Genomic DNA, 26,318 nt, shown 5'->3' on the forward strand with positions numbered 1-26,318 from the left:
CCCTCATTTCTTTACAGGAATAGGATGAACTTGAAAAGGTTGCTGTGTAGTAATAGGGAACATAATATTAAGTCTGTAGGAGTAGGAGTAGGAGTTACGCTGCCTTGTGGCAGCTGTAACTTCTGTGAGTTGATTAATACATCTGAGAGTTTTGATCATCCCGATTTGAGAAGGAGGTTTATGTTTAAGGTAAATGCGAATTGTAGGTCCACGAATGTGGTATATTTAGCTGAGTGTGTTTCCTGTCAATTTTTCTATGTGGGGAAGACTAATAGGTCCCTGCGGGAAAGAATGAGAGAACATGTCTATAGTATACGGAAGGGCTTAGAGCATAATGCCCTTTCCAAACATGTTATTTAGTGTGGTGGAGCACACCACTTTATTTTTAGGGTCATTGATATCATCATACCTAGTATTAGAGTGGGGGATAATCGGAACCACACTGAATATAGGGAAACCAATTGGATGATTATTTTGAGGGCTGATAGAGGGCCTAGACTGAATGAGCAAGCTTCTATTAAGCTCTTGCTAAAGAAACGCAGGATTCCTAAGTAAGTGTAGTCTCAGGCTGAATGTCTAGTTGTGTTTTATATTTTGTTGTGAATTCCATGCTCTCATATATATTTTCCTATAAGCTTGCTGTTCTAGTTTTTTTATTGTTTAGACTTTATTTTATATGTCAGTGTTTTATTTTTGTATGTATTGTGTCTTTAAATATTTTGGTTGGGTTGATTAGTGTAATTTTAGGATTGGCTGATTTGAATTGATTCTTATATATATATATATATATATATATATATATATATATATATATATATATATATATGTTTTATTATGTGCATTTGAAGGTCTGAAGAAGCATTTTATGCGAAAGCGCTCACCTCTTTTTGGATACAATAAAACGTTTTTTTAAGAAGAGATTTTATTGTTGTTCATGCTGCCTTGGTCGCTCCTTTACCAGTTGACTTTCTGTTTTTTGGTTTATATATATATATACATATATATATATATATATATATATATATATATATATATATACACATATATATATAAAACATATATATATCTGTGTTTATATATAAACACAGATGTATATGTATACCCCTCCTGTGGCTTTTTAACTTGCCACTGAAACATTTGTTGGTGTGATCTATCTGTCTTTATCCTGTGTAGAACAGGGAGAAGTGCATAAGTCTTTCTTTTGTACCCACCCTAACATCCTGTAGTCATGGCTCAAGATTGCAACGTTGCGCTAGGGGATACTACTGACTGCTGAACTGACCAAAGGCTGGCATCCACATATGGCTTGTTCCAAGAAAAATATGAAATATGTATGTTTACACGTGTGTGTGTGTGTGTGTGTGTGTGTGTGTGTGTGTGTGTGTGTGTGTGTATATATATATATATATATATATATATATATATATATATATATTTCATTTGAGGAGACTCATGCATGGTATAAAGCATTTAGAAGCTGCCTCTGCTCATTAGTAGTACAGGAGGCAGTCCAGAGGGTAAATGTTGTGTTCCCCATCCATAGATCCAGCTTGTGCTTGAATATTGCTTTGAAAGCCGGCAAACATTTAGTACTTTTTTATTTTCAGTATCTAGTAGTGCATCAAGTAGATGAAGCTCCATGTACTACAAGGAATTATGGTAGGGTCTCTGATCATAATCCTAAACCATGTGTTCTTGACATTGATGCCAAGATTCACCTCTCAAGCTTCACTCTCGAGGTAAATGTCTTGGCATCCAAGTTTTGAACACACAACACCATGGTTATGATTGGAGTCCAGATCATAATCTTCTGTGTAATAAATAAAATATAATGTATAATTGATGTATTATAGCAATCATTGGCTTCCTTACTGGTAGACTGTTTGATTTCTCATTCATCGATTGCCCAAGGCTCAAGATGACGAAGATCAGAGCACCTCCATAGGAAATCATTGTCAGTGAGACATACCAGTAGTAATGTCCTTTTTGTGTTGATTTCTGCCTTCTTCCAGGTGGTAGATGTAGGTTTGGGGGTATGGGGGGCTTGTCTTCACATCAGTGGTGCAGCTGAGACTTGGCCTCCCCTCCTCCACAAAAAAGACTTGCTTAATATTTAAATTCTGTTTTTTTTTTCAGTGATTTTTTTTTTTTCAGAGGATCACAGTTCAGTGATTCTGATAATTGGGAATGTTCTTCATTCCACATTGCTGCAGTCCTAACCATTGGGTAGTCCGCTGTCCAGTCGGCCCGAATACCAAAGTATATGGCTGACGTCGGTCAAGGCGCATTAGACTGATGTCAGGACGTCAGGGTACTAATGCGCATGACCGACGTCATATCCTCAGTCTTTTTTGCCGCATGGTCCGATGCAGAAGCAGTTTTGCGAGTGCAGGTTGGCGTTCTGAAATTTTCTGAAGTCGGAGTTTCAGACCGAATCAAAGTTGGCTAAGTACCCCGTTGGGGAACATTTTGGTTTTTTCTTGCCTCAGTATTTAACCGGATGTCAGAAAAAGTGAATAACTGTATTTCTTGTGGGAAACAGATACCTCATAGGGATTACCATACTTTGTGTATACCTTGTTTAGGGCCTGAGCACAACGTTGTTGGATGCGCTCTTGTGCTAGATTTAACAAACGCACTATTAAGAGAAGGTTAGACTGTGCCAGGTTAGTGTTTGGGAAGCGTTGTAATTATAAAATGCCGCCGGATGCTCCGGCGCTTCGCCCAAAAAGCGCAAGGACAAAACAGCGAAGCCTAGGGTTGATGAACCGGCAGTCCCGGACGTCGGTTCTTTAGAAGGCTCAGTGGAGCCAGAGGTTTTGCCAGGAGTTTCTTTGGAGTCTCAGGCAGAGACTTTACTGTTACAGGATGTGCCTTCTCAGGAGGTAGGCCAGGCTGAGGGGGCTTCTCAGGTAACTGTTCTTCCCTCTCTTCCCAAGGTAGTTAGAGCTTCTCCTTCTGTTTCCAAAACTTCTTTGAGAGGTAGGCCAAGTTTAGCTTCAGTGGGGGCTTCTCCTAGCACTTCAGGTTCTGTGCCTAAGAAACATATGCTTAAAATGGCAGAAGATTTGATTACTATGATTAGAGGTTCTATGCCCCCTCCTGATAAGAGGCCTAGGGTGGAACCTGAGTTTGAGAGTTTTGAACAGTGTTCAGAGGCTTCTGAGTCTTCTGCGGAAGACTTGCAGGAGTATCCTCCTTATTCTGATTCTGATGTGGATGATTCCACTCCTACAGCTTCTCCTCCTGAGGATTTCTCATTTTCAGAGACTCTGCATTCCATGAGGGAGCACTTTAAATGGGAAGGCCAAGATTACTCTGATTCCAGGAAAAGGCTTAGGGAATTCTTGTTTTTACCCCAGCATAGGCCCTTAGCTATACCTCCTGTGTTGAACAGAGGCTTCCCTGAATCCTGATTCTTTGCCTCCTGCTCCTGTTAAACCTGATAGGTACTATAGGGTGCCTGAAGCTCATAAGTATCTTTTTAAGAGTCCTAGGGCAGACCCGGAAACTGTTTCTCAGGGACCTAAAGGTGTTAAGGCCTCTGTTGTTAAAAACCCTGTTCCCACTGATAAAGAGGCAAGGGCTTTGGATAGATGGGGAAAGAAAGTGTATACTTCTTCCACTTTAGCCATGAGGGCGTTGAATTGTCAGTTTCACATGCTAAAATATCAAAATTATCTCCTTTCACAATTGAAATCTAAGGTGGATGCTTTGGCGGAAGGTATTGAGTGTAAAGAGTTGCTGGATTTAGTTCATGTGTCTGAACAAGTGGGTAAGCATTCTTTGCAATGTGGTTTTGATGCTGTACAGGCCTCCTCGAGGGTGGCTGCCACTAGTTCTGTTCTTCGCAGGCATGCCTGGTTGAGGGATCAGAATTTAGCTGAGCATGTTAAGACAAGGATTTTGGATGCTCCTTTACAGTCTGATGTGTTGTTTGGTTCGCCTGTGGAAGCAGTTTTAAAGAAAATGGAGGACAAAGCTAAGTCTATGCAAACTGTTAAAGATTTTTGCAGGTGCAGCCACCAAGTTTAGTAGAAATTGGCCTACTAAGGGATGGACATATCCTGCTTATGATTCCCAGTCTAGGGGTAGGTCTAGACGTGGTAGGGGCAGAGCTCAAGGTTCTTTTAGGCCTAGAACAGGGTGTTCACCTGCTCAGACTTCTGGTGAGGGCAGGGGTCAGTCCTTTCGTAAACAGACCCAATGACCTGCCTTTTCAGCTGCCAGTAGATTCTCGTCTGGCAGCTCCTTTGGGAGGAAGACTGTCTCTTTTCAAAGAAAATTGGGATTTAATTACTCAAGACAGATGGGTGTTGGATATCATTCACCACGGTTACAGGTTTTATTTCCATACATTGGCCCCTTTCAAAGGCATGCCAGACGTTCCTCCTCCACAAAGGAAAGAGGCTCACAAGCAAATTTCTCTGTTACTCCAAATAGGGGCCATTCAGCCAGTCCCTGTATCAGAAAGGGGCCTAGGATTTTATTCTCGCCTGTTCCTAGTACCAAAGAAGGGGAACACGTGGAGACCAATTTTGGATTTATCTATCCTCAACACTTATCTGGACATTCCCAAGTTCAAGATGTTGACGTTACAACAGCTTTTACCTCTGCTGGGCAAAGATCACTGGATGGTAACTTTAGATCTCAAGGAAGCTTACCTTCATGTGCCTATAAGACTAAGTTGCAGGAAGTATCTGCGTTTCGAGCTGGAAATTCTCATTATCAGTTCTCTGCATTGCCCTTTGGCTTATCTACTGCCAGAGTATTCACAAAGGTTCTGGCTCCAGTGATAGCTTACTTCAGGCTAAAAGGAATTCAAATCTATCCTTACTTGGACGACTGCCTGATTCTGGCTCAAGAAAAGGAAGACCTTCTACAGCATCTGGAATATGTTATAGCAGTGCTAAGATGCCTAGGGTATTCTGTGAACGAAATAAAGTCCAGTCTAGTACCCTCTCAAGACATGTGCTTTCTGGGTGTGAGACTGAATACACAGCCCAGATGGCCTTTTTAACCCCGGACAAACAAAAGAGTCTATCCCTTTACTTCCATCAACTATCTCATCAGTCCGTGCTGACTGCAAGGACAGTCCTTCAAGCATTAGGGTTCATGGCATCTTGTATTCTGGTGCTTCCCAATGCCAAACTGCATATGAGGAAGCTGCAATGGTATCTCAAAATGTATGGACACAGCACTGCCAGGATTTGGACACTGTCATTCAAATAATACCTTGCCTTCAAAAAGAATTTTTGTGGTGGGCTCAGGAATGTCACCTAAACAAGGGACTCTCTGTGACCCGGCCAGAGGCGAGTCAGATTTTAACGACAGATGCCTCGGACATTGCTTGGGGAGCTCATCTAAATGGAAAGTGGATACAAGACAAGTGGCCTGCCAGACTACAGCATCTACATATCAACATGAAGGAGATGTTAGCAGTCCAGTTTGCATTAATGGCTTTCAAGGAGTTACTTCTTCCAGGGCAGGTGTTGATTCTAACAGACAACACAACTGTCATGTGGTACATCAACAAACAAGGGGAACACATTCTTATCCTCTATGCAGGCAAGCAATGATTTTATGGGAGACTGCGCTCAGCTTGCAACTAACTCTTCAGGCAAGGTTTCTGCGGAGCACAGAACTCCTTAGCAGATGTGTTAAGCAGACAAATCATGGATCCCCACAGTGGAAACTGGATCTTCATGTATTTCAGAAATTGACAGTGTCATGGGGAACTCCAGACATAGATCTGTTCGCTTCTCCACTAAACCACCAGCTGCCAAAGTTTTGCACAAAGGGGTTTCATCACACAGCTTGGAAAGTGGATGCTCTTTCTTTCAGTTGGAAAAATCTTCATGTGTATGCCTTTCCACCTCTGCCTCTTCTTCCAAAGGTGCTCTTAAAGGTAAGACAAGACAAGCCAAGGATGATTTTAATAGCTCCAGATTGGCCTCGGCAACACTGGTACCCACTACTAAGGAGTCTGGTAAGGAAGCCTCCATGGCCTTTACCTTTGATTCCACATCTGTTATCTCAGAAGGACGGTCACCTGCTCAATGTCAAGCTTCACTCTCTTCATCTAACAGCCTGGCATATTCTGTGTTGAAACACAGCAGGTCTCAACTTCCTCAACAAGTTTTAAATGTGATTATGGAAGCTAGAAGACCTAGTACAAGGAAAGTGTACGAGAAAAATGGAAGAGATTTTTATTTTGGAGTACAGCAAAGAATTTGGAGATTTCTGAGCCTAATTTGAGTGTGGCTCTTCAATATCTTACTGAGTTATTGGACAAAGGTTTGTCCTTCTCTTCCATTAAGATTCATGCTGCAGCAATTTCAGCTCACTATGATTGTGACCCACCATTGTTTTCGCATCCTTTGTTCAAGCAGTTTCTTAGAGGGGCAAAGAATATAAGACCCCAATGAGCTCCTACTCCTGCTTGGGATCTCAATTTTGTGTTGGAAAAACTTACTCTACAACCTTTTGAGCCTGCGGCTACTGCTGAATTGAAATACTTGTCATGGAAGACTGCTTTTCTGTTGGCTATTACTTCTGCAAGAAGGGTGTCTGAATTGCAGGCCCTTATGGCAGTAGAGCCCTTTTGATTTTCCATAAGGATAGGGTATCATTACGTACTAATCCTTCCTTTATGCCTAAGGTGGTTTCTAGTGTGGCGTTAAACCAAACTATTCATTTGCCTACTTTCTATGCAGATCCCCAAAATAAGGGGAAAAGATTTTGCACACTTTAGATGTCCATAGGCAGTTGCGTTATTATTTAAGCAGGACTAAGGATTTCAGGCAGTCTCAGCAGTTGTTTGTTTCTTTTGCTTTGAGTTCTCAGGGCAAGCCTGTGTCTAAACAAACTATTTCTAAGTGGATTGGGTTTTGCATTTCATTTTGTTACTCCCATCATGGCAAAGAGATTCCAGCTGGGATTAGGCCTCATTCCACTAGGGCTACTGCCACTTCAACAGCATTTCTAAGGGGTGGCAACTAAGGATATTTTGGAGGCAGCTACTTGGAGTTCAGTGCATACTTTCTCTAAGCATTACCATCTTCCTCTCTACTCTAAATCTAGGGCTGGTTTTGCCACAGCTATTTTGCAAGGCATGTTGACAGCTCCTGCTTCCTTATGATTTGCCAGCCTCCCTTACCTCTGCTTTGGGATTCTACCCAATGGTTAGGACTGCAGCAATGTGGAATGAAGAACATAGTACAGTTTTGTACCTACCATAAATGTAGATGTTCGAGGATCCACATTGCTGCAGTCCAATTTCCTCCCTCCTTCCCCTCTGTGTTTAGGGATGGTGGCGTGTGCTAGTATATATATATATATATATTCTTGTGCATTTGTATATATTGTATATATGTTTGGTGCAGGGTTTTTGGTGTTTTGGTTTGGGCTTTGTCTTTTTAGGGTCTTCTGACATCTGGGGCAAGAAAAGACTGAGGATATGACGTCGGTCATGCGCATTAGTACCCTGACGTCCTGACATCAGTCTAATGCGCCTTGACCGACGTCAGCCATATACTTTGGTATTCGGGCCGACTGGACAGCGGACTACCCAATGGTTAGGACTGCAGCAATGTGGATCCTCGAACATCTACATTTATGGTAGGTACAAAACTGTACTTTTTGAAGTTTGATGACTCATAGTGGAAACAGAGTAATCCAGAGCTGTTTGTGAGTAAAGCTTGGTTACTCCATGACTAGATTTATTTGAGCACTTGAGCTGTGTCTTTGTTATCAAACCATGACAACTATGGGCAATGCCAGTAATTCCCACAGTGTTTGGAATATGGCAGTATGCCATTAAAGTCATAGTTCAAGGCTCATTAGTTTTTAGAAAATGGGATTGAGTAGTTTTCAAAACACCATTAAACATTTGCATCATGTACAATGGTTTTAGAGACCGGCTTAAAATGGAAGGCCTTATTGGTAAAATATAAAGTCTGATAGACTGTGACCATAAGTGCTAAGGAGGTTTTATCAAAGCATTTGCATTAACTTGAAATTGTATCTCTTAGAGAGTGCTTGAAAGACGAAATAAGGGAGATGTTCATCGTGTTTCACTGTTGCAATCATTACACTTGGGTTATCCTGCTGGCAGGCTACCCGCAGTTGGCCTGAATTCCAAAGTCCTGGTCCAGCGTCAGTTGCTGTCGCCTCTTCCCTGACGTCAGTGCGCAAGGGGTATAAAAGATGCAGCCAACGCCATTTTCTTCAGTATTTCTTGCCGTGCGGTGCCCGAAGCAAAAGCAGTTTGCAAGTGCCAGTCGGCAGACTCCTGAGATTTTCAAAATCGAATTTCAGATCCGAAGTCTTCATTAAAGCTAAGTACCCCATTGGGGAAACTCCAGACCGATGTCAGAAAAAGTTAACAATTATGTTTCTTGTGGGAAGCAAATACCTCATAAGGATTTTCATTCTTACTGTATTCCTTGCCTAGGCCCTGACTACGACGTTGCTAGCTGTCGGTTTTGTGCTAGATTTAACCAACGCACTATTAAGCGTCGGTACGATTTTGCCTTTCATTACTTTGGCCGAAGATTTAATTATATAATGCCGTTGGAACAGCCGAAGACTGGAGTTTATAAAAAGCGCAAGGAAAAGGACAGGCATCCGAGGTCCAAAACGGACGACGAGGCCTCCGCTAGGCCAGTCGCCGGTTCTCAGTGAGGCACTTTTGCAGCCCCTGATGCCCACTACCTCAGATCCACAGGCCGCTTCCGACTCCCACGTGGAGCCGACTAGGCCTCTGGATACTCAAGGTATTGGACACTCGGAAACTATTCCCTCAGATGAGTCCAGAGCTGCTGAGCAGGCATCGGCTTCTGAGGGTGTTTTCAGACCTACACAGTTATATTTCAAGCCAATCTCAGCTTCAAACGCAAAGACTAAAACAGCTCTAAAGACAAAGAAACAAGCACAGCATTCTCCTGGACAAACTTCCATGGCTAAAAAACAGATGCTTAAAATGGCTGAAGACCTAATTACTTTGATCAGGGGTTCCCATCCCCCTCCAAGAGACAGAATATGAATCTTCTGATCAGGTTTCCATTTTCTCTGACTCCTCTTCTGAACAGGGATACTCTCTTCCTCCCTATGAGGATTCTGATGCTGAAGAATCTATTCCTTCAGCCTCTCCTCCTGAGGATTATTCTTTTGGGGAAACCCTACATACCATGAGGGAGCATTTTCACTGGGAGAGCCAAGATTACTCAGAATCTAAGAAAAAGCTCAGAGACTTTCTTTTACTACCTCAGCACAGACCTCTTGCTATTCCACCTGTTCTAGACATTGTAGATGATGTATTTTCAGAGTCCGGCCTGTCTCCTGACTCTTTATCCCCTGCACCTGTTAAGCCAGACAGATACTACAGGGTTCCAGACTCTCATAAATTTCTGTATAAAAACCCTGCTGCTGACCCAGAAACTATATCTCAGGGTCCCAAAGGGGTCAAGGCTTCCACTGCAAAAAAAACTGTCCCCTCTGATAGGGATTCTGGGGCACTGGACAGATGGGGAAAAAGTTTACACTTCTGCTACCTTGGCTATAAGGGCTTTAAATTGTCAGTTCCATATGCTTAAATATCAGCAATACTTAATGTCACTGCTAAAACAGAAAATGTTGACAAATTCTGAATGTTCTGATAACAAGGAAATGCAGGATTTATTGCATGCAGCTGAACAAGTGGGAAAGCATACTTTGCAATGTGGTTTTGATTCACTGGAGGCCTCTTGCAGGGCCGCTGTTACAGGTTCTGTCATTAGAAGGCATGCTTGATTAAAGGAACAGAATCTGCCTGATCTTGTTAAAGCAAAATTATTGGATGCTCCATTACAGCATGATATTTTGTTTGGTGTTAAGGCAGAAGAGGTGTTGAAGAAAATGGAGGATAAAGCGAAATCTATGCAGACAGTTAAGGATTTCCAACAGGTACAGCCACCCAGATTTAGCAGGAACTGGCCTTCTAAGAATTGGTCCTTTCCAGTGTCAGACAGGCCACAAAGAGGCAGATACAGATGTCCTAGAGGCAGACCCAGCCCCAAGGCTCATACAGGCCTAAACAATGGGGTGCTTCTACCTCCAAAAGCTGAGAAGACAAAGCACAGCCATACAGGAAACAGTCCCAATGACTTTCCTCTGCCAATGCCAAGCACTTATCTGTTGGCAGCACCCTTAGGGGGAAAACTAGCACTTTTTTCACAAAATTGGCACATGATCACCCAGGACAAATGGGTCTTGAATATAGTGTCTCAGGGCTACAGGTTCCACTTTCACACCCTTCCATAGACAAAAGGTATGCCAGACCTGCCACACAATCAATGGGCAGAGGCACAAAAGCAAGTTTCATCCCTCATGGATGAGGGCTATTCAGTGAGTACCACAGCAAGAGCAGGGACAAGGATTTTACTCAAGACTTTTCTTGGTACCCAGAAAGGACAAAGCCTGGAGACCAATACTGGACCTGTCTATTCTAAACACTTTTCTGGACGTTCCAAAATTCAAAATGTTGACTCTGCAGCAGCTTCTGCCCATGCTGGGCAAGAAGGCTTGGCTTGTAAGTTTGGACCTCAAAGAGGCATACCTGCATGTCCCAATCAGACAATCTTGCAGAAGATACCTCAGATTCATAGCTGGCTTAATGCACTGCCAATTCTCTGCACTGCCCTTTGGCTTATCTACTGCGCCCAGAGTCTTCACAAAATGCCTGGCACCAGTAATTGCATTTCTCAGACAAAGAGGAATACAAATATATCCTTACTTGGATGACTGCTTTATTCAAGCAGAGAACAAGGACATTCTACTGAAGCATCTGGCGTTTGTAAAAAGATTACTAATTTGCCTAGGGTACACAGTGAACGAAAATAAATCAAAACTGTTACCCTCTTAAGAGATAATATTCCTGGGTGTAAGCTTAAATACAACTGCCCAGATGGCTTATTTCACGCCAGACAAACAAAGGCAACTGACTTCTTACTTCGAAGTGATGGCAACAAAGACCCAGTTATCTGCAAGAAAAATTCTGCAGGCTTTGGCTTCATGGCATCCTGCATTCTGCTAATTCCATATGCAAGACTGCATATGAGGAAACTACAATGGTACCTAAAAAGTGTTTGGACTCAACATTGTCACAGCCTGGAAACATTAATTACCCTAATTCCCTGCCAGCAACAGGAGTTTCGATGGTGGGCACAGGCCTGTCACCACAACAAAGGACAGCCATTCACTTTACCCACAGCCAGGCATACACTAACAACAGATGCATCAGATTATACCTGGGGGGCCCACATGGCAGGAAACTGTATTCAGGGCACATGGCCCACAAGCCAAATGCATCTTCATATCAATCAAAAAGAGATGCTAGCTGTGCAGAATGCCCTGACAGCCTTCAAAGATCTACTTCATCCAGGACAACTGCTGATAAAGACGGACAATACTACAGTCATGTGATACATGAACAAGCAAGGGGGCACATATTCCTACCCCCTCTGCAAACAAGCCATGACTTTGTGGAACACAGCATTGACTTATCAAGTACATCTGCAAGCACAATTCCTGCCAGGAAGGACAAATACTCTGGCAGATGAACTAAACAGAAACCTCATGGATCCTCACGAGTGGAAACTAGATCCACAAATCTTCAGCATGATGAGAAGGAAATGGGGATGCCCAGACATAGATCTATTTGCCTCCCCTCACAACTGCCAACTTCAGAGATTCTGCACAAGAACTTATCACAAACAAGCATGGAAAGTGGACACCCTATCATTCAGCTGGAAAACCCTTACAGTATATGGCTTTCCTCCACTGCCTCTCCTCACCAAGGTACTCCTAAAGGTCAGACAAGAGAAGCCAAAAATGATGCCCCAGACGGGCCACACCAGCACTGGTACCCAATCCTAAAGAGCTTGTCTCAAGGTCCAGCCTGGACATTACCTCAAATTCTTCATTTGCTGACCCAACAAAACGATCAGATCCTACACAGCCAACTCAGAACCCTAAATCTGGCTGCATGGCGGATAATGTAACCATTCAGAACACACCCCTCTCTAAAGCAGTTATGGATGTTATTTTGGAGGCCAGGAGGCCTAGCACCAGAAAATCTTATGCAGAAAAATCGAAGAGATTCTGTGCTTGGAACCAGGCACAAGGAATGGACATACTTGTACCAAATATTCCTCAGATTTTACAATACCTAACTGAGATGCTGGACAAAGGCCTATCCTTCTCATCAATTAAGGTCCATGCCTCTGCCATTTCAGCTCATTACAATATGGACTCACCTATTTTTTCACATTTACTGCTAAGGCAGTACCTCAGAAGGGCCAAAAACATGAGACCTCCAAGGAGAGCTCGAATACCTGCATGAGACCTCAATTTTGTCTTGGAAAAGCTCACACTGCCTCCTTTTGAGCCAGCCAATACAGCTGAGATAAAATACTTATCATGGAAAACAGCTCTGCTCCTAGCAATAACTTCAGCAAGAAGAGTCTCAGAGTTACAGGCACTAATGGCTGTGGAACCTTTTATTATTTTCCATCCGGACAGGGTTTCTCTAAGGACAAACCCAACATTTATGCGTAAGGTAGTGTCCAGTGTGGCTCTTAACCAAACCATTCATTTGCCTACCTTTTATCCAAACCCACAGAATAAGGGGGAGAGACTTCTGCATTCTTTGGACATACACAGACAGCTACGCTTCTACTTGGACAAAACTAAAGGTTTCAGAAAGACTGAGCAACTCTTAGTGGCTTATGCTGCAGGATCGCAAGGAAAAGCTATTTCAAAGCAGACTATTTCAAAATGGATAGGCAACTGCATTCATTTCTGCTATTCACAACATGGCAAATCATTGCCTAAGGGCATTAGGCCACATTCAACCAGAGCAACAGCCACTTCAGCAGTCTTCCTCAGAGGAGTACCAACCAAGGACATTTTGGAGGCTGCAACTTGGACTTCAGTGCACACTTTTGCAAAGCACTACCACTTACCTCTTTACTCTAAATCCATAGCAGGCTTTGCCACTGTAGTTCTGCAGGGCCTCATTGCCACTCCTAATTCCATTTAGGCCCAGCCACCCAACCTCAGCTTTGGGATTCAACCCAAGTGTAATGACTGCAACAGTGAAACACGATGAACATAGTACAGTTATGTACCTACCATAAATGTAGATGTTCGAGTGTATTCACTGTTGCAGTCCAGGTTACCCTCCCACCATCCCCCTTTCATTGCTGGGACTTATCTGTACTTTTCTATTCTATACAACCTATGTGGTGTATTTGCTTGTAGATGAAGGTAATGTTTATGTTAGTGCATGCTTTTATATGAGCAGAATTTTTAGCCTACCGTTTTGGGGGCACCTGACATCTGGGGCAAGAAAAACTGAAGAAAATGGCATCGGCTGCATTTTTTATACACCTGGCGCACTGACGTCAGGGAAGAGGCAACAGCAACCGACGGCGGACCAGGACTTTGGAATTCAGGCCGACTGCGGGTAGCCTGCCAGCAGGATAACCCAAGTGTAATGACTGCAACAGTGAATACACTCGAACATCTACATTTATGGTAGGTACATAACTGTACTTTTCTTATTTCAGGAGGTATTCCATATAGTAGTAATCAGTTTGCGGATAGCCATTTCTGTGTATTTTAAAGTATATGGTGGTCTAAGCAAGGTTGTAGCATTTTTGCCAACTGTGAAGTAGGTATTGCTTATAAGTTGAATGCAGAAGATGGTAAGGGGATTGGAGAGATTTAGAAAACGTAGTTTAAAGATAATGGCCACAAAAAGAAGATAGGCTTTAAGATCAAAATAATCTGAGTTTGTAGGAAGGAGGGAGTTGCACTGTGGAGCTACATGTTTTAAGTATTTGCTGGATCAGATTCCTGTTTTTAGCATTACTTAAGGTGAAGAGGAAAGGGTAGTATTCCATCCAGTTTGAAAATGAGACTATCAACTACCTCCATAACATATCAGTGGTAAGGAGGTGAGTGAGTCTTTAAGAAAGTTTTAGCGTCTTTAGTACTTTGGATACCATAAGTTTAAAATGAGAATTGAAGTGCAGGGACAGCGAGATCTGTCCATATGTGTCAAAATATTTATGTGCTCTTGTTTGGTTGCTTTGTTTTTTTTTTTTTTTTTTTTTTTAGATAAGTTGTTGTTGTCTTTCGGCTTTTCCCGGTTAGGGGTCGCCACAGCGGAAATCCGGTCTGCTAATGATTGGCAGTAGATTTTCATGAAAGCCGAGGTGCCAGCTCGACGTTCAACCTTCAACGAAGGCATGCCCATTTACTCATGTCTTTCGAATGCCCACCAAACCGCGGGGAGGACATGCAGACTTCACACAGCAGGCACTCCTCGCACTCCAGCCGAGAATCGAACGGAAGAACCTCTTGCTGTGAGGCAACAATGCTACTGCTGCACCATAGAGGAGAGCAGTCAGCAAGGCTTTCTGTGGTTCCAGGTAACAGCAATTTACTTTGATCAGCTAATTGGCAGATGATGTTGGGAGAACAATTTCCTGTAAAGAATTAAGTACAGTAGAAGCGTATTTGGTAGCTGTAGACTGTTATCTCATATCTGTACTTTTTTTCTTGCTTTTAGGGTACTAAAGTAGGTAAATTGACACTAAAGACAACAGAGATGGAGACAATTTATGACCTTGGAACAAAAATGATTGAATCCTTGACTAAAGAAAAGGTCCAAGCTGGGTATGTAATATGTCATATACTAGTACGGTCTGTTTTATTAATTCTTCTGTCTTTTTTGTTCTCCTTACCAGTAAGTCTCATCACAAGGATACTTTGTTATGAAAGTGTTAGGTGTTTTGCAACACAAGTATAACATTATTTTTGTCGTAGTTTAGCTGGGCATACTCATGTTGGGCATTGCTTTTTAACAGTACTGGCATGGAATATGCAAATTATGAATAACTGCTTCATTTATTTTCTGACCTCTTAATGGCAGTTAGGACCATCCCGTTTCCTGTGCTGATCCTCTGTCTGTGGGTCTGTTGACTGTGGTGGCTGTCACATTCCCTCCTTCTCCCAGATGCTCTACTTTTCCTGTGTCCATGTGGTTCTAGGAAGGAAGAAGAGATCAGATAATTGTAGATCTGAAGTAGGAGATTAATTTGTCTGCAACCTGTGGGTTATGGATCTGATATCGGATCCGAACCGGCATGGTTTACCAGCTATGGATCCGAGCTCTCGGCTCCTCCCCTCACCCATAATGCCCTGCTCTCCCTACATGACCTCAGATCTAGTTTGCCGTGCTGGTGACCAGATTAGTGTTCTTGATCTCTTCAGCTAAGTGAATTTTTCAAGTTTTATACTAGTAAAATTTAAAGTTTTTTTGTGAAAGTTGAGTGAAAGTTTAGGTTTCCCTTTTACATAGTTATACTTGTCTAGTGTTTAATATTATTTTTACTTAGTTTCCCTCCCCTCGCTGGTAGCGTAGTGTGTGTTTGGGCCTGTTGTGTGTGTTTAGTTACTTTACTTTTCTACCTTTAGTTTAAGTAAATTTTTAGTTTTTGGGGATGTCAGAACAACCCAAAGCTGTTTTCTCTAAGTGCTCCGAGTGTGGCCATAAGCTTTCCCCTGCTGATGGCCACACTCGGTGCGTTCGATGCCTTGGGGTTGAACACCTCACTTCTGGATGTTCCATTTGTGCAGGGTTCAACCCCAGGGCATTGAAGGAGCGGAGGTCCAAGCTTGTCGTGGCGGGACTTTTGCCCCCGGATTCGGCTCCGGCCTCCGCTCCTTCGGGGGGAGCCGTTTCGACGGTTACCTCCTCTCCGGCTCCCCCTCCTCCTCCTGGGACTCAACCTCCCTGTAGTGGTTCGGAGGAGAGGGAAGCTAGAAGGAAGGACCGGAGGGAGAAGCACCATAAGCGGCGGGCCGAGACCTCTGTTTCGGCCCCGCCTGCCAAGCGGGCTTCTCCTCCGGCCTCCTTGTCTGCTGGTTCTCCCCCTCCTCGGCTCCGGTCACCAGTGTGGTTTTCACCGGGACCTGAGGAGGAGGAGACCCGATATCCGTCGAGGCTATCTAGGAGGCACTCAAGGCCTACCTCAGTAGCTTCGTCGAGATCGACCTATAGCTTGTCAGACGCTGATCTGGACCGGATGATGAGAAGGTTCATCTAGGCCCAGATGCAGATGGGAGTGCTCTTGCCTCCCCCCCCCTCTGGGGGGGGAGCTCGACCCCTTTCTTTAAACCAATTGCTCCTTCTCCGACCCGCTACCCGGGTTCGGAGCAGTTGGAGCCGAGCAGCCGGGCGGGGTGGGTCGGCACCGATAGTACTTGGTACCGGATCCGACCCTGCCCTCGAGTACCGGATCCGACCTCGAGCCTGGATCCGAGCCGGATCCGGGGATCAGTGCTCGCCGGCGCCGTCTGTGTCGGGCGCACTGTCCCCGGATCCGGCGCGGGCGCCGGCTCGATCCACTCCTCGGATCCGAGGGAGCCGATTGTCGGATCCTTTGGGCGAGGTCGGCTCCCCTTCGGCGTTTGATGTAGTGGAGAGGGCCCTGTTGAGGGTCTCCGGACCCCCAGCACTTGCTTCGGCTCCGTCCCGCGCTCCATCTATACTGGGTCAGGCTTCCACCATCCGGCCCTTGGGACAGCCCGCTCCTTTGCCCCAAGCTGTTCCCTTGGAACAGGTCACTGTTTGCGAGGAGTCCTCTGACAGCCCCCCGGAGGATGTTCCCCGCAAACATACGTGCAAAAGGAGGCACATTGACTCCCAGTCTCTCACAGAAGACACGGACTTGGAGGAAGGGGAAGGCTCCCCAAGATCACCCCCTGAGGATGTCTCATTTGGAGACATCATGGAAATGCTCCGCATAAGGGGGGGGGGGTCTGCCCCCAAGTCTTCCTCGGACGAGTCCGTGTTCTTGGAGGCATTTGAAGTGGGCCCGTCTACCTCTTGGGTGTCCCCTCCTGCCGACCCCCTGGTGGACCTCATTACTACCAGGGCATGGAAGGAACCGGACACCGTGGAGCCAATCCCAAAAAGGCCCGACCGTATTCTCAGTCCCCCGGCTGATCGTGCCCATTGGAGTAAGGGGCCTCCGGTAGATGCCATGTTGATGGCGGCTGCCACCAAGAGGGAACTTGCTCAGCAGAGGAGGACAGGGAGGACGCCGCCCTAGGGGCAGAGGGGCTCCCAGGAACTTCGGGTCCAGAGAACCCTTCTCTGAACGGCCCGCGCAGCAGCCCTGAAGGGTTGCCCGGCTGCTCCACTCTGGAGGCAGTCTGGGGACGTTTTTCGGAACACCTAGCGGCATGGGAGTCCATAACATCAGACCGCTGGGTCCTCCAGATCATATCCAGAGGATACCGTATCCTTTTTCGTCACATGCCAAAATTGAAGTCCCTCCCCGACGTTCCACCCGGTCAGTGGGAGGCCGCTTTGGCAGAAATTGGCCATCTGCTAAAGAAAAGAGCCATCCAGCCCGTCCCCCCAGACCAGATCGGATCAGGGTTCTACTCCAGGTTCTTTTAGTGCCAAAAAAGACGGGGGATCTAAGACCAATTTTAGACCTTTCACTCTTGAACCTGGAAGTTCCCAAGGAGAAATTCCGAATGGTTACATTGCAGTCTATTCTTCCCCTTCTGGGAGAAAACCACTGGATGTGCTCCATAGACCTCAAGGATGCGTACTACCATATACTAATGGACAGGCGCTCCAGGAGGTTTCTCCGCTTCGGCTGGGAGCCAGTCACTACCAATTCCGGGTCCTTCCCTTTGGTCTCACCACAGCCCCCAGGTTGTTCACCAAAGTATTAGCAGTGGTAGCGGCCCACCTGAGGCTTCAGGGGGTGCAGGTCTTTCCCTACCTGGACGACTGGCTTCTCACCGCCCCAACAAGGCATCTACTTCTCTTGGCGCGACTCCTTTCTCCATCTTGCTCCTCGTCTGGGCATCACGATAAACACAAAAAAATCCAACCTAGCACCCACACAGTTCATAGATTTTATAGGTGCCAGGTTAGACACGAGGAGATTGAGAGCCTTCCTCACTGCGGACAGAGTTCAAAACCTACAGCTCCAGGTGCGGGCCATTCTCCACTCAAGCTCAGTTCCGGCGGAGTTGGTCCTGAGGGCCCTAGGGTCCATGGCGGCAGCGATATCGCTTCTTCCTCTCGCCAGGTTCAATATGCGCATCCTTCAATGGACACTCCTAGTTCAGTGGTCGTATCTTGCTCTTCCTATGCATCATCCCATTGCAATCAGCAAGGCTTGCAAGCGGTCCCTCCTGTGGTGGCTACACTCTCCAGATCTCCACGGAGGCCGCCCCTTTTGTGCCTCTCCCCACGGTAACCACGGACGCCTCCCGCCTCGGGTGGGGGGGTGCATTTTGCAGGCCGGACGGTTCAAGGCACGTGGAACGATTCAGAGACCTCACTGCATATTAATGTTCTAGAGATGAGAGCAGTGCTCTTAGCGTTGCTAGCACTTCAGGCCTTTCTTCCCTTGGGAACAATTGCGATTCAATCGGACAACATGTCTGTTGTCTGGTATATCAACAAACAAGGAGGAACCAGGTCTTACCCCCTTTGTCGAGAAGCCATGAGAGTGTGGGAATGGGCAATCTCCACCAACCGCTTTCTCATAGCAACGCATATTCTGGGTCGGTCCAACATCCTGGCGGACAAACTCAGTCGCACCATTCTCACCCCTTACGAGTGGTCTCTCAATACTCAGGTAGCGGAACGCATCTTCGCACAGTGGGGAACTCCTTGTTGCGATCTTTTTGCGTCTCCTTCAAACACCAAGTGCGACAGTTTTTTCGCTCTAATACCTCCTCCCGGAGGTGCCCCAAGAGACGCTCTGGTGCATGCTTGGCCACCCGCTCTTCTTTATGATATCCCCCCTTGCCTCTGATGCTCCAAGTTCTTCAGAAAGCCTATCGGTTGGGGTGCAGAATGATTCTCATTGCTCCATTTTGGCCTCGACAGATCTGGTTCCCTTTCCTAAGGTCTCACTCAGTGAATCCTCCTTGGATTCTAGATCCCATTCCGGATCTGATATCTCATCCATCCCGCTTATCTCCACCGAACCTGGACAACCTGAAGCTGACCGCTTGGCTGCTCCAGTTCCACTCCTGATCAGGACTCCCGGTATTTCGTCCCCTGTTAAGGCCATCCTGGTGGCAGCTCATAAGCCAACCACTAGGAAAGTCTACCGTAGTAAGTGGAAACGGTTCTCCTTGTGGGCGGAGCGGCAAGGCCTAAACCCCTTCACAGTTCCTCTCCCTTTGGTGCTTGACTTCTTAACCACTCTTTTTAATGATGGGGCCAGCAGTTCCACGGTCAAAGTACAACTTGCGGCAATTTCTCATTATCATATTGGTCATGACTCCAGTCCCCTGATGTCTGCAAATTGTGTAAGATTTTCCTAAAAGGTACTTTCCTTCTCAGGCCCCCTGTAAAGCAAGCGGTTCCTCCTTGGGACCTTTCCTTAGTCCTCCAGGCCTTGACCGCCCCCCCCCCTTCGAACCGGCGGCTACGGTAGATCTGAAATTCTTATCTTTCAAGACCACCTTTTTAGTAGCCATTACCTAGGCCAAGAGAGTCTCAGAGCTTCAAGCATTATCAGCTAAACCTCCTTACTTGGTCTTTCATCCGGACTGTGTTTACCTCAGGACCAACCCGTCCTTTCTTCCTAAGGTAGCTTCTGAAGCTAACATTAATCAATCCATTAACCTCCCTGTTTTCTTTCCTAAATATCAAAACAAGGGTGAATATAAGCTTCATTCCTTAGATGTTCACAGGCAACTTAGATTTTATCTAAACAGGACGGCTGGTCATAGGCAATCCGACCAGTTGTTCATTTCCTTTGCTAAATTTAATTTGGGCAAGCCAATTTCTAAAGTCTCATTATCTCGCTGGATTTTACAATGTATCTTATTGGCTTATCAAGCTTCTGGAAGGCCCGCACCGGAGGGTGTACATGCCCATTCAACCCGGTCAGTCTCTACCTCGGCCGCCTTTAAGGCTAGGATTCCTCTAGATGATATTTGTGCAGCAGCCACTTGGGCTTCATCTCATACCTTTATTTCCCACTACAAGTTGGATCTTACATCTAGGGGTAGAGCATCCTTTGGCTCATGGTGCTCGGAATATCCTTCCATGATGGCGCCCAAGATTCAGGTAGCTGGGGACTCTGTCCCACAGGTTGCAGACAAATGAATCTCCTACTTCAGATTTAGAAGTTATGTACTCACCATAACGCTTCCATCTGAGTAGGTGTATTCATTTGTCTGCAACATCCCGCCCTCCTATCCCCCTGGCCTTTTCAGTTTCCTGCATATGATGTGTTACCCTTTTCAAGGTGTTCATGCTGTTGGCAAACTCGATCTGAGGTCATGTAGGGAGAGCAGGGCATTATGGGTGAGGGGAGGAGCTGAGAGCTCGGATCCATAGCTGGTAAACCATGCCGGTTCGGATCCGATATCGGATCCATAACCCACAGGTTGCAGACAAATGAATACACCTACTCAGATGGAACGTTATGGTGAGTACATAACTTCTAATTAACCAGCTGTGCACATTTATGCTCCCTTGGGTATTTTCTGTTTGCATTTTGTTCCCAGCATTCTAGCTGATTTATTCTGGGGATAGCATGCACATGGCTCTTCATCAATGATGCTCCTTCCAGTGTCCTTCCTGACATCTCTTGCCATTAATCCCTAGTTTCCACAATTGAGTATAGCATTAGATCTGAAATGATCAGGTCCCTCTTTTTCCAACAAGTAAGAGTATGGCAAAGGACATGGATCTCTCTCTGTCTAAACAATTCCTAGGCTGTAACTCTTCCTCTTTACCCTGAATACTTATTCAGCATAGCATCTTCATGTCTGTCTTGCTGCTCAGTGAGCATGCAGCAGAGAAATTAGCTTATGCTATAATTATTACACTTTAAGTCCCACTAGGCCAATGACCTCTTTTCATGGTGATCTGAGGTGGTATTCATACTAAGTAAAATTTGTTAGGGAACTGGGTAACGTCCCCTGCTCATCACTGTTGTGAGTGAGAACCATTTTGGAGGACCACTTCTTGTTTCTGTTCCACGTGCACAGGTGGCCTATAGAAACAGGGGGACAGATGGAGAGAGAAGATGATGATGGAATAGTGAAAGAAATGAAGGAGAAAGCAAATATCGAGAGCGGAGAGTGTGTGCAGGATTCTGAGGAAATGTTTCAAAGAAACCTGTTTGATGGAGATGTGTCAGCAAATGATGGCTTTATAATTACAACCCTCCAGTTGGAAGAGTTGCGGGATGATTTACTTAAATAAATGGTGGTGCAGAGTGAGCCAGAAAATGAAGGAGATGTTTCCTGGGAGGACATTATGGAGAACATACTAAAGGAAGAAGCAGAGACGATCCTGAATAATAGTGGTGAGATGGAAAAGAAAACATATGCAGAGAAAGTAAAAGGCAAAAGTGGAGTGGCAGACAAAAAAGAAAAATGGAAGTACCTGGTAAGGATTCAAAGTAAAGAAGACTAAGAAATAGACAGGTCTGAAATGTGAGACAATTTAATAGCTTTTTTGGTGTAAAAGCACATGAGGTAAGAGCATTTATTCTTAAGAGAGACATTTTGTGACATATTTAAGACAGTTTTTTTCAATGGAAATTTTTTTTGGAGAATATGAAAAAGACGAGACTGTGTAACCCATGGAATCTTTATGATATAAAAACATTTAACAGGGAAACAAAAAAGAAGATTAATGTACAATTTCTAACAGAGGTAGAAAGAAAACTTTGAAAGGATATTTGAAAGCTTTATGTAAAGAAGTACTGGACTTTGCCATACTTTATGACAAAAGAGGTTTATGGACTGGTGCCTGGGAATGTAGTATTGTGTTAAAAACAGACAGAGGAAAAAATATATATATAGCAAGCATGACAAATGTGGAGGAGAATAGGGGTGTTGTAAAATACTGGGGACAACCCTAAACCTGTTTTCATATCCCAAAAAGGACGTTTTATAAGTAAGTGTGACAAAAGAAAATGTTATATTTGTAGGGAAATGGGACATGACGCAAATAAAAAATATGAATTGAAATGTTAGAAATGTAACAAAACTGGACATTTGTGGATGGATTGCAAAATGAAAATAACAGGAAAAAGAAGAAAATGGACAAAGAGAAATTTTAGAAGTAGTAGAAATAGGAGAAATTAGATGAGAAAAAATAGAGGATATAGAAGAAGGTCCTAAAATAAGTGACAAAAAAGACATAAACTGGGAGCTACGTAAAGGAAAAGAAAAATAATTTTGTTGGTAAAAGACAGAAAAAGAGAGTTTAAAGGGATAAGTACAATAGAAAAAAAGAAAGGAAATGGATGAAAAAGAATATATACAGCTAAATATTGGGGCTCAGTATAATGATTAGGGTGTCTGACTCACAAACACAAGGTACAGTGTTCATCACCTTTGGGAAGGAAACCATTTAGGCTTACAGTGGCCTGTTAAAAAGGCTTGCCTAGTGTAGTAAGCTATGAACTTATGAAAGCATGAATCTAAGGAAAAGAAAAAAATGAACATTTTTGAATGCTTTCTTTAAATGTGAATAGTATTAAGAATATAGTAAAAAGAATAGGAATTTTGCAGTGGTGGTAATGATGTAGATGTAATTATTTTTGAAAACACAACATTTTTAACAAACGAAGAAATAGAAACGGTGGGAAGGAAAGATAATTTGAAAGTTGGGAAATGAGAGATGTTCTGGAATAGCTGTGTTTTGTACAAATACAGTAAAATATTAGATGTGACTTTACTAAAAATGGGAATATTTACCTTTGTAGATTTAAAATGGAAAGAACAAGTATATAGAATTATAGCATTACAGTTAATGTAAGCATATAAAGAAAAAGTGTATTTCATTAGAGTTTAGTATAAGTATTGTAATGACAGACTTTAACTGTGATTTAAGAGGCAAGTGTAAATTGAATGGAAATGATGCAAGAAAAATATTTGAAGTTATAAAATGTGGCGAGTTAAAATTTTGGGACAAAAATATTCAAGGACTCACAAAATGGGAATGTTTCAAACTGAAATAGATTATTTTATAGTATGAAAAGCTTTCGTTATAGGAGAAGGGGAGGTAGTTAAAACATGATTTTCTTGATCATCTTGCAGTATGGCTAGTGATAAAACAAAACAAGGAATATATAAACATAGGCAAAGGAATAAAAAGGGTAAATGAAAGAGCATGGAATGAAGAAGGAAAGCGATTAGAAATACAGTTATGGAAGGATCATATTACTATGAGAACATTTTATAAAAAATGGTCTGGTAGACGATATTTAAGGAAAACCTAAAAAAAAGTTTTACAGTGGCAATATGATGAGAAAAGTAGAGAAAGAAAAATATAAAGACATGCAACAATGCATTGCAGGATTGAGAGCATACTAATAGAAAGTACTTTGACAAAGAAAAAAAATATATGAAAGAAATCAAGAAAAACAAGAATTGTTATATAAGCAAAGATATTTTACAAGGAAAAAGTGAAGTATAGATTTACTTAAGCAGACACTATGTCTTTAAATGAACTAGACATAAATATAGGATGAACTAAACATAAATATAGGACAAGTAAATACAGATTTGTCTGTAGGGCCAGATAGAATATGATATGACATGTATAAAAATTTAAGGGATTGACACACATTTTTTTTAGAGATTTTGAATGAATGGTTAAATGAAGATTTTATGTATAAAGAATCATGTAGTGTAATACTTAAATTCATATGGAAGAAGGATGATAGAATTTTAAAGAATGGAGACTAATATTGTATTGAATACTAATGATTATACGATCTTTATGAAAGTAATACAAAAGAGATTTGAAACTAAAATGGAGAATATGGATAAAGGGGAAGGGTTGTGAAGAATTAATGGTAGAGAATTTGTGGATGATATGAACAAAGAAGAAGTGAAAATTAAGTCACAAAAAAAGGCATTTGACACAATTGGACATGAAATTGGATGGGTTATAATCCAAGAATGTAATATAAGTGAGAAAGTTAGGGAATTATGTATGTCAGCATATAGTAATAATAAAGTAAAACTACTTGTAAATAGCTGGTTAAACCAAGAGGTAGATATGAAGAGTAGTATAAGACAGGGATGTCCAATGAGTTGTATACTCTCTGCATTAGTTATGAATGTGATAATATGTGAAATAAATTACAAAATGAAGGCGGTGGGATATATAGCACCTGAAGGTTTAAGAATTCCAGTTCTGTTAATCTATGCAGATGCCAATATAGTAATTGCAAAAAACAAAGCTTGGATAAAAGAATTAATATATTTACACAAATGAGTGTCTAGAGATTATAGGGATGGCTTTAAATAAAGAGGAAAAGCAAAGGTTTAGGTAATGTAGTAAAGGTCAGGGGTATATATTTTACAGTGAATTAAATGTCTGTGTTGGGTATACAATTTGGGAATAAAGATGCAAGTAGAATTCAGTGTGAAAAAAACAATAGAAGAAATAAAGCAAACATTTTTTTCTGGAGAACATATAAATTGTCATTCAGGGAAAAGGCTTGTATGATAAATTCAGAACTGAAGGGGGAAAATAGCATATTTAGTGTATTTATGTTACCAACAGCATTTGAATACTGTACTTTAATATTTAGTTGCATATTGCTGGTGTGATTTTTTTTTTTTTGTTATAGAAGTTTAAGTTCTCTCTGAATTCTGTGGTTACTGATTTGAATTATTCTTTTCTTTTACAGTACATTTGTTTGAAGCTGAATATGGATTCTTTAAATAAGTATGCAATTCACGATATGCTAATGCACAAATATCTTGTACAGTGTAATAAATGTGCATATTTAAAGGTAACAGCTGATAACACTGGTAATCTGTGTTCCTCGTGTCAAAAGTTAGATGATTTGCTTACAACTGTTAGAAGTAAATCTAGACTTAATGATAATGATTGCACTTGTGCAATTGGCAGTGCTTGGAGAACTGTTTTATATTTTAATGAGTGGTCTGGTGAAATAAATAATGTTAAGCAAAGAACAAATAGAACACATTTAGGAAATGATGCATCTATTGTCTGCAAAGATCATTCAACCCCTATGAAACAAGACAATACCTCTGACAACTTTGGGGTTCTGATTGCAAGTATTCAGCAGTCTGAGGGTCTGTTTTTTTAGAAGGAAATAGAAAAAGAAAGAAAGGAAGAAGTTCTCAACAAATAAGGAAGGAAAAGAAACTGAGTAATGACTGTAAAGGAAAGAGAATAGGTACTAAAAAGAACACTGCTTTGTTATGCAACACACAGGTTACAGGGAATGATACCTTCAGTCTGCAGAAAAAGGCATAATTTTTCCAAAAGAGAAGGTAGAAAAAAAGAGGCAAGGGCCAGATGAAAAGGAAGAAATCAAAATTGAATTTGGAAGGACTGAAGAAAACTGCTGTTAGAAAAAAGAAGAGAAAGACAGATATTGACTACATGGCTCAAGCTGTAGATTTACAATACCTGCTGGATGAGAATTTAATACACAATGAAAATGGTGGGATTAATAAGACTAATAGTAATGAAGCTCTATCCTTTGTAACCATTGATAGAGCAGGTGTTACTATAATAGAAGCTGAAGATTCTTCAGAGCTGGCTAGCAAAGATATTCTTGTAATTAGAGATTCAGTTATTAGAGGAAATGATACTTAAATTTGCAGAGAAGATAATGATAATTGAACAGTGTTATGCTTGCCAGGAGCAAAAATAAAAGATGAGACAAGTCTTGGAACGCTTTAATGTGTTGAAGTACGGATCCGTTTTTATTCATGTTGGTACAAATGTTGCCATCTGCAAGGATTCTCTGACTATTAGTAGGGAACTAACAGCCCTCTTAGTATAGCTTGTACTGGTGTTAGGATGTATTTTTCACAAATCACCTATGGAAAGGATAGATTTTCACTGTGAGTGAAAAGAATTTTGGGGTAAATACCGACATGAAAAAAATGTCCTGTTCTACACATCCAAGCCTAGTTTTGGGCACACGTGTTCAGACAGGATGGCATGCATTTGTCAAGATCAAGGAAGAACATTTTTGCAGCAGATATTTTGTAATATTTGACAAACACTAGGCAGGATTTCTGCCAGGTCGAAAATTTAACTGTTTACAGATAGCAACATTTGATGCATTTCTTATAGTTGTTAATGCTAGAGCATTAATAGTAAAGTTTTTTATTGGAAAATTTGCTACGTTCCCACAAGATTGATAATATTATTGTTTGTGGAACATGGTTAAAGAATAGTGACTGGAAACCAGTTCTGTCAG

The 26,318-nt window shown here is 42.7% G+C and overlaps 1 protein-coding gene across 1 annotated transcript in view; it reads left to right on the forward strand.

The window, feature by feature from the left end:
- The window catches only part of RUVBL2 (RuvB like AAA ATPase 2), a 1,077,211-nt gene that overhangs the window by 447,208 nt on the left and 603,685 nt on the right, over positions 1 to 26,318 (forward strand). Inside the window, exon 7 of the mRNA XM_044083345.1 lies at positions 14,618 to 14,724. Coding sequence (XP_043939280.1) covers positions 14,618 to 14,724 — 107 coding nt within the window. The remainder of the gene's footprint in view (positions 1 to 14,617; positions 14,725 to 26,318) is intronic.

This window comes from Protopterus annectens, chromosome 9.part0, assembly GCF_019279795.1.
Source record: "Protopterus annectens isolate FY-2018-M chromosome 9.part0, PAN1.0, whole genome shotgun sequence".
Taxonomy (NCBI): Eukaryota; Metazoa; Chordata; order Ceratodontiformes; family Protopteridae; genus Protopterus; species Protopterus annectens.